Genomic DNA, 9,292 nt, shown 5'->3' with positions numbered 1-9,292 from the left:
CCCTCTCTACACTTCTCTCGTGTGTTAATTTAGGTAGTTGAGGTCTCCCTCCTGACAAATCAAGAATCTACGATGCATAAGTATTACTACAAAATTGATTTGCTAGACTGCTATTGCAAACTGAAGCTGAAGATTGTTGTACTGTTTTTGAGTCATAAGAAAGGAGATGGAGATCGACTATGGTCTTAATATGTCTTTATCATCATATTATTAAATTAATTCCAAACAATAAGTGGTAGGTTATGTTTTATGAATGGAAACCCGCGTAATCGCATCTTGAATTCTTTCCCACGTGACAGAGAGATGTGGAAAAAAAATAAAGGAAAGGATCAAAAGCAGAGGGGGCCACAACAAAAGCTAACAAAACCCGACGATCTTGACCTCGCTGGCCGATTTGCTTTCCAATAATTCAACTTAGTCTACTAAATTACCCTTCTAAGTGCTGATTATTATTATTATTGTTATGGTGCTTTATTATACATCATTACTCTTTGAAAGCTACAACCTTTATATATGTTTGTTTGAAGCGATTGAATAATTTAAAACTCCTCTGTTCAAACATTCAAGGAGGATATGGTTGTATTAAAGTTCGTCTAGTAGGTATGGATTTATTGCACTAATAAAACATGTTTTTAATCCCAGCGAATTGGGGATCAGTAAAGAGATAAATGGAGTAGATAATAAATACATAAAAGTAATTGTATTTTACAGATCACCCATCATATTAGTAAAATGTTTACAAAATAAGCAAAAAAATTATTGGACATGAAATTTTTATAAAAAATATAGGCGAATATGTTTAACCTTCGAATAGATACTCTTTTCATTTCCATTTCTTTCCGAACCGGGGCTGTTTAACCCTTTCAAATTCGCAGAACATTAATAATAACTACGGCTGGCCTGGACAATATCGTCCCTGTCACTGTGAAGTAGCCATGCATCCAGTTTTTCAAACATATTTCAACATCGTCCACCCAATAATTACTACTTTGCTTTTTGCGCTTATAAATTAATGTGTGGGGGCAGCCTTGTGGAGAACAACTTTGAGCAGTTTCGCAGAAAGGCAACAAAATGTGAATTTTGGAAACAGACCTGTAGAAATTGCATGATTAGCTACCACGGTACGCTTACTAGTTAAGTAGAAAATTCTAACTACTTTGATTTGATCTCAATCGTAAGCTAAAGGAGAATGAGATCAAAGACCATCATCATTACTGGGTCTGCAAAATACATGCCGCCTGCGGCCATCTCCTTGTTGTATTCATTTTTACTTTACTCATCTTTTTTATTTTGCGCCGCAAGAGACACCATAATATTTGGCAGATTGGTAAGCGATGATCAAGAAGATACTCTTATTTCAGCAGGAAAAAGATTTGAGCTCGGGTTTTTTACTCCTAATGAAACCTCTGACACTAGAAGATATGTCGGAATATGGTACTACGGTTCGAATCCGCGAACTGTTGTGTGGGTTGCCAATCGAGACAACCCGCTTTCAGGCGATGATCACGGTGTTTTCACCATTGCAGAAGATGGGAATCTCATGGTGTTGGATGGAAGTCGGAAGCCTTACTGGTCGACAAACCTCGAAACTTCATCGTCTATGTACCGAACAGCAAAGCTAATGGATACTGGGAACCTGGTTGTGAGCCACGAAGAACAAGAAAATCACTTGGAGATTCTCTGGCAGAGTTTTGTTGACAACCCAGGCGATACATTTCTCCCAGGGATGAAAATGGATGAGAATTTAATATTGACGTCTTGGAAAAGTTCTGATGATCCAGCACCGGGGAACTTCACTTTCCGGCAAGATCAAGAAGGAGCGAACCAGTTCATCATCTGGAACAGATCGTTAAGGTACTGGAAAAGTGGAGTTTCAGGGAAGATCATTAGTTCTGATGAGATGCCCACTGCTATATTTTTCTTGTTATCGAACTTTACCTCGGTCCACAATGATTCTGTGCCAAATCTCACATCGTCATTATACAGTGATACGAGGCTGATAATGAAATTCTCCGGCCAAATTCAGTATTTGAAATGGGATACGGAGAAGATTTGGTCATCGGTTTGGTCAGAACCAAGGGACAGATGCAGTCTTTATAATCCCTGTGGAAATTTTGCTAGCTGTAACAGTAAGAACGACATTATGTGCAAGTGTTTGCCTGGTTTCAAACCCAGCTTGCCGGAGAAATGGAGCAGTGGAGACTTTTCAGGAGGCTGCACAAGAAAGTCGACATTATGCGGCAAAAATACTAGTGATACATTTTTGAGTTTGAAGACGATGAAAGTTAGAAACCCAGACTCTCAATTTCCTAATGCCAAGAATGAATTGGAATGCAAACGAGAGTGTCTTAATACCTGCCAGTGCCAGGCTTATTTGTATGAAGCAGTTGAATTTACACAACGGGGTGGGACTGGCAATTCTGCATGCTGGATTTGGTCGGAGGATCTCAACAATCTTCAGGAGGAGCATGACGGTGGCCGTAACATTTATGTACGCACAGATATTTCTGATATAGGTACCACTCTTTCAATATCTTCAAATTATTCTTATGAACACAAATAAATACTTTAACTGACTTGTAAACAATAACGTTTTTAATGTGGAAAACTCCCCTACTAAGGTCCCTTAGGCTTTAATTTTGCTTAATTCACTGAACTCTGTGATTTAGAAGATGTCTGAAAAGCAGGGCCATCCACCCCAAGTGCCAGTCAGGACCTTCCAATGCTGGATTTGTGGGGATATATTCCGAATGCTCTTATTTTATGCTTCCAAGGCCTCGTCATGAATTAGACAATCTTTACATAGCAGTTGAGCCCAACCTTGTTGGATAATGTTTTCTGACTTCGAAGTTCTAACTTTGCAGAATCAACAACAAGAAATTGTGAGACTTGTGGCACATATATGATTCCCTATCCCCTTAGCACTGGACCAAAATGTGGTGATCCAATGTACTTTAATTTTCACTGTAACATCTCCACAGGCCAGGTCAACTTTGAGGCACCAGGCAGAAACTACCGAGTAACGGCCATCTATCCAGAAACCCGAAAGTTTATCATCCAAATAAACGGTGCAGACAACTGTGGCAATAAGAACGCACAAGACAAAGCACTGCAGCTCAACGAGTCATTACCGTTCAATGTGACCAGCTGGTGCAATACTAAGCCAGCCAACTATATTTCTGACTTGTCATTTGAAGCTGAAGATGAAGTTGAGATTGGCTGGGATCCACCACCAGAGCCAACTTGTTCTTCACCTGCAGACTGCAAGGACTGGCCAAATTCAACTTGCAATGCAACTAGAAATGGGAAGAGAAGTTGCCTTTGCAATGCAAACTTTATATGGGATCGCTTGAGCTTGAATTGCACTCAAGGTGAGCATATATTGGGCAAAAGTATGAAATCTTGTTCATCATGTGAGTGATTTAGTTTTTGGATTAGAAAGGACTAGGCCAATGCTGCTAGGCTCAGTGGCATTGCCTGAAAGAATTATGTCAAGTCAAGAATATTTCCTGCCTAATCGTGAGATATCTTTCTTTCGTTCTTCCAGGTGGTGATGGCAAGCAAACAGATGGACGTTCAAGAAGAAAGATGTCCTTGTCTGTGATTGTTGTAATTGTTTTTACAACTGTATTTGTCCTAATTACTCTCTCCAGTACTATTCTTTATATATATTTTTGTAGAAGAAGGATGGCTAATACACAAGGTAAACTAGTGACTATAAGACATTGCTTATATTGCCAAAACGAAGAACTTCCTAGTTTTAAGAGTTCTTCAACAAAAAGGCCCGTAACAGAGTAATACAGTTTTCTACTTGACATCAGAAAACAGGGAAGCTCCTCAGAAAAGTCCAGTGTTTCACTTATATGACAATGAGAGACGTGTCAAAGACTTGATTGAATCAGGCAGGTTCAAAGAAAATGATGCAAAGGCCATAGATGTACCATTTTTCGATTTGGAAAGCATATTAGCTGCTACAGATCACTTCTCAAATGCAAACAAGCTTGGCCAAGGGGGCTTTGGTCCTGTTTACAAGGTAATCTTCCTTTTTATTGATAATTAAAATTGGATTTCAATTTGCTCCTCGTTAAAAACATGGTGTCGTATTTTGGAATCCCAAATCAGGGAAAATTTCCAAGAGGACAAGAAATTGCTGTAAAGAGGCTCTCAAGTGGTTCTGGGCAAGGTCTAGAAGAATTTAAGAACGAGGTCGTGTTGATTGCCAAACTCCAACATCGGAATCTGGTTAGACTTTTGGGCTATTGTGTCAAAGGAGAAGAAAAGATATTACTCTATGAATATATGCCCAACAAAAGCTTAGACTCCTTCATATTTGGTCAGTCTTCACATTTTATTTCTATTGCATTTCATTGCATGGTAGGGTACATTGATTAAAAAAAAAAAAAAAACAAAAAGCTAACTTATAATGTTATGTAACTGGGTTGGAAAATCTTGATCTTTAAAGATCGAAAGCTATGTGTGTTGTTGAACTGGGAAATGCGGTTCAAGATCATTCTGGGAATTGCTCGAGGGCTTCTATATCTTCATCAAGATTCTAGGTTGAGGATCATTCATAGGGATTTGAAAACAAGCAACATTCTACTAGATGAGGAAATGAACCCCAAAATCTCTGACTTTGGCCTGGCAAGGATTTTCGGAGCCAAAGAAACTGCAGCAAATACGAACAGGGTGGTCGGAACATAGTAAGTGAAGTATACATAGAGCTTAGTTCTGTATACATTCTATAACCAAAACTTCTTGCTAGAATTCTATCACAACTTGCAATCCCCATCTTTCTTTGAAGAAAAAAAAAAACAAAAATACCATACAATTCACATACCATTTTACTTATTATTTATATATTTTGTTATGCAGTGGCTATATGTCCCCAGAGTATGCATTAGATGGGGTTTTCTCTGTGAAGTCTGATGTTTTCAGCTTCGGCGTAGTTGTGCTTGAGATTATTGGTGGAAAAAGAAACACAGGATTTTTCCAACCTGAACAAGCTTTGAGCCTTCTAGGCTATGTAAGTTTTAATGAATGTTTCCCCACCCATTTAACCTTATGTATAATCATACTCTTAGTGACAGTTCCATTTTTTAAATTGATAACAGGCATGGCATTTGTGGAAAGAAGACAAGGCTCTGGATTTAATTGATCAGACACTCCTTGAAAGCTGCAATGCAAATGAATATTTGAAGTGCTTAAATGTTGGGCTTTTATGCGTGCAAGAAGATCCAAATGATCGTCCAACCATGTCTAATGTAGTTTTCATGCTTGGCAGTGAGACTGCAACTCTTCCGAACCCTAAACAGCCAGCTTTTGTTGTTAGGCGATGTCCTTCTAGCAGAGCTTCTTCTTCTAGTACTAAACCTGAAACGTGCTCTTATAATGGGTTAACAGTCACTATAGAGGATGGGCGATAGCGCTGCATGGAGATTTGAATGAGTCTTGTACTTGTCCTGATCACCAACGTTGTGAAGTTGTAAAGGCGTTAACCTCTAATTTTATAAGCTAGCTGTCCCCACACTTCTTCTGGGTTACTGAAAATGTTATGCTGGATCATGTAGCTTTCTTTCTGGGTGAATATTGCCGGGAATATTTCACTCTTTATTTTATTTGGAATTTACGCATCTTCATTCAATGACAATTAGGCAGAGTTGACAAGAAAATTTTCAGATTTTCTTGCAGACAACATTCTCCTTTTGCTTCTAAAGTGATTTATGCGCCCCTTTCCCAACAAAACAAAAAAAAAAAAAAATGCATTAATATAATTAGTTATATCACTGCTGTTGAACCTGTTTCCATGCTAAAGCTTTTATCGAGCACTGAGTCAAGTCGTCTGGATTTGCTTTTCAATCTAAATCAAGGTCCTTAGTTCAAGAATGCTTGACTTTTGGATCAAGAGCACCTCTCCTAGAAAGCAAATGTAAGACAATATTCGGGAAAGCAACCAAAGGAAAAAAACAAAAACTTAAAGCAGGAAAGCTTGACTGAATCGAAGGAACAAAAGTGAAAAACATTTGTTATGTACACGTACCACTAGAAATACGACTTGATCAATCAATGCAAATCACGAGCTTTACAAAGAAAGAGAGCGGGTTTTGAGCATGTCACCTCCATGTTGCGTGGGAATAGACAGACGTGGATGTTAGCCTTTTGATATTGAGCAACAAAGTTCAATGATCTCTCAATTGTTTCCGTTTCAGTACAAAAAAAAGCTTGCTCTAATTTAGTGAAAATAAATAAAAAATTATTTATATATTGTGCCAAAATATATAATCATCATAAGTTGTAATGGAAAACCTTTTTAAGTTTTATTTTAAAATTCAATAAGATTTATGAATTCATTAATTATAAAACTAAAAATCATAAATTAAAAAAGATAAAAAAAAGCACTCATTACAAAGGCAAAAAGACTATATATATATATATATATCTAATTGAGTTACTGAAATAAATTATATGACTACTTTTCATTTAAAACTAATTTTTTTTATTCAAAAATGATTTAATGAGATAGCTATTGACATGGGGCTTTGTAGGAGCCATTAGTGCATTAAAAAGTCACGAAACTAGGTTTATTTTCCTATTTACAAGTGCCTTTTGTTGAAAAGTCCCATGCTCATTCGTTAAGTGTGGGATTTGGTGTTGGCCTCCTATCTACCAGTCTTAACTCTTTTTTATGTGATCATACTAGTACAGTCTAAGCTTCTGTCTTCATTAACAAAACTTCATTAATAAATAATAAAAGGCACAAAATAGTAAAATAGCTCAAAGGCGGAGAAGATTACAGGCTAGGCAGAAGATTTTGGGTTGGGGGGGGGGGGGGGGGGGGGGGGGGGGGGGTTGGCGGTCATCTAGCATGGAATTGTCCTTGTTGCTGGAAGTGTCCTCTCCGAAATGGTTAAATTATAAGTTTAACTGGTATATTATTCCTTCGTGGTAATAAAGGGCCGGAAGGGTGAGATTGCAAATTCTAACATATATAGAGATGTACTTAGTTTTTAAGAAGAAAAAAGGGGAGAGTATTGACAGATAGAATCACTATGTTGTGAAAAAGATGCAAGAAAAAGTAAAGTAAATGAGAAAACAATCGCAAGACATTAAGATTTACATGGTTCGCCAACGTGTTTATGTCCACATAACTACAGAGGATTTATTATCTTGAGGAATGACAAAATACACTTTAGAGCGAAATACACTGTTTAAAACGACCATACTGTTTATAATAAAAATATATAGAGTTGTATGGCGGAAGTCCTAATTTATCAATTATTTTGTACATTATTTGCTCAAGCGAGTCTTTAATGAACTCTTTGTCCTGTGTTTGCTCGAACAAATTATCTATATGAATTTCGTTTGAACGACTTATCATGCGAACATTGAGTGAACTCTCTGCATTGCAATTCTTGCTTCGGCTTGGACCTATCATGAGCTCCATGGGACAAGCCTCATTGAAACCCATCAAAAAATCGTAATGAATCACTGTTGGGACGGAGCATCAAATTGGATCGCCATAAGAATAAATTGAACTCCACAACTCCAACACCATGGGTGATGCCTGTGTGCTTTCTTTAGAATGAGCAAGAAGCGCCGCACATGGTTGGACATACGGGGGTGATAATAGTACTTTTGAATGCTTGTGGGTCAGCTTTTGTGTTGATTGGTCTCTATGGTAATGCCAAAACTCAGTTTGTTTGGTGATTGCACATCACATGTAGGCCCATTGGTGTATTTGGGGTCTTGGAAATGAGAGATTGTATAGGAGAGTACCCCCCCCCCCCCAAAAAAACCTAAAAAAAAACAAAAAAGACATTAATGACAATACAAAGCTTGGTGGATTCATGTACTAGTCTCCGCTTGATAACTCCTGGGAAGTCCTCGTGTTGCACCCCCCATTTAAAAACTCCATCACATCAAACATCATAGTAATGCAAAGCACAAAGTTTGAGTACACGAGAGAGAAGCTCCTCCTTCTCTCTAAAAGAAAAAAGGAGTAAACCGTCCGCAGGGCTCCCCCCCCCCCCCCCTCCTCCAAATCCCTTTGTTTGTCTTCTGTTAGTTTCCGTTCATCAATAAGCATCGGTTAGCGGTGATCATGGTGGCCTGAAAGTCCTCACTACATGGTCAAGGACATCGGAGCCGTCTAACTTTTTTCTTTCATTCGGACATGATGAAGGCTTTTTATACGATGGAGGTGGAGGGCTTTGACGTCGTTGGGACACAAAGGGAGTCTTCTACCAGTTTTACGTCATTGGAGCTTTCTACTATTTTTACTTCATTCAGACGTGATGAAGACGTCTTTACATGATGGTGTGGAGGGCTCGGAGTCAGTGTTTGGCTGTGAATGCATTTCGATTCAAAGAAGGACCATCATGGATATCCACGTAGCTAGGCGTGGTGGTAAAGGGGAGGGTCTCAGTGTGAGTAGAGCCATGGTTTTATGAGCTCAGCAGCTACGGTATGCATGTAGTTTAAGGGTGTTACCGCGAGGGTTCAAGTGGCTATGTTTTATCCATGGAAAACAGAGGTGTTTTTCGGGAGGCACGCTGGATTGCATGGGAGTTTTAAGGAGCTTTCTGGGGTGAAGCCATGCGGTACTCATGGTGGAGATCCTCGTGGAAGGTGGTCGGAATGGGGGTGATGCAGCTGGTTTTTGTTTGCTATTTTTCAGTGTTTATATGTTTAGTTTTTCTGTTTTCTATTCTATGTTCATTTCTAGGCCTTTTTCTTTTGTTTAGATTTGTATTTGCTAGTACTGTTTTGCATTTTATTTCATAGCACTGAAAATAAGGCCCTCGATGGCAGTGGGTAGAGGGGAAGAGTACCATCCACCGCGGCGTCTAGGGTGGCTTAGCTTGCTATCGCAGTGTTTTCAGCAGGAGGTGAAAACATAGTGATGCTGCTCAGAAGCTTGCTGTACGTACCTGATCAAAACGGAGCTGCTCAGAAGCTTGTTGTACGTAGCTTGTACGTAGTTGCTCTGAAGCTTACTATACGTAGCTGCTGTACGTTGCTGCGCAAAACGGTTGACAGTGGGGCAAAATGTGTTTTGCTCAGAGAATGGGCAGATGAGCTGTCGGGGCATACGGGTGTCATGTGTTGTAGTGTCGTAGTCGTACGTACAGTGTAGTGGATGGAAAATTGAAAAATTGATGAAAAGCCCACGTTGTGGGGGCCATTAGTGTTTTTAACTGAGTGAGGTAATGAGCTGCTTGATCGGACACAATCCGGCGTAAAAGTTGATCGAGAGTGGCGGGCAATGTTATGGCTGGTGATCGTATGATCAGTC

General features: G+C 39.1%; 1 protein-coding gene across 2 annotated transcripts; it reads left to right on the top strand.

The window, feature by feature from the left end:
- The first annotated feature begins 991 nt into the window (after nucleotides 1-991).
- On the top strand, nucleotides 992-5,687 carry LOC122303867 (G-type lectin S-receptor-like serine/threonine-protein kinase At4g03230). 2 transcript variants are annotated; one of them, XM_043115860.1, is made up of 8 exons: nucleotides 992-2,516; nucleotides 2,982-3,371; nucleotides 3,548-3,703; nucleotides 3,822-4,033; nucleotides 4,123-4,333; nucleotides 4,463-4,700; nucleotides 4,873-5,023; nucleotides 5,112-5,687. In XM_043115860.1, exons 1-8 carry the CDS (start codon nucleotides 1,190-1,192, stop codon nucleotides 5,421-5,423), a joined length of 2,997 nt encoding a protein of 998 aa, XP_042971794.1. In that variant the 5' UTR covers nucleotides 992-1,189; the 3' UTR covers nucleotides 5,424-5,687. The 2 variants fall into 2 exon arrangements, with proteins under 2 accessions (XP_042971794.1, XP_042971793.1); XM_043115859.1 differs by having other exon boundaries at nucleotides 994-2,516; nucleotides 2,865-3,371.
- Nucleotides 5,688-9,292: the final 3,605 nt, after the last annotated feature.

Source organism: Carya illinoinensis, chromosome 3 (assembly GCF_018687715.1).
Source record: "Carya illinoinensis cultivar Pawnee chromosome 3, C.illinoinensisPawnee_v1, whole genome shotgun sequence".
Taxonomy (NCBI): Eukaryota; Viridiplantae; Streptophyta; class Magnoliopsida; order Fagales; family Juglandaceae; genus Carya; species Carya illinoinensis.
The sequence above is the reverse complement of the archived record's forward strand: the minus strand, read 5'-3'. Positions and strand labels throughout refer to the sequence as shown.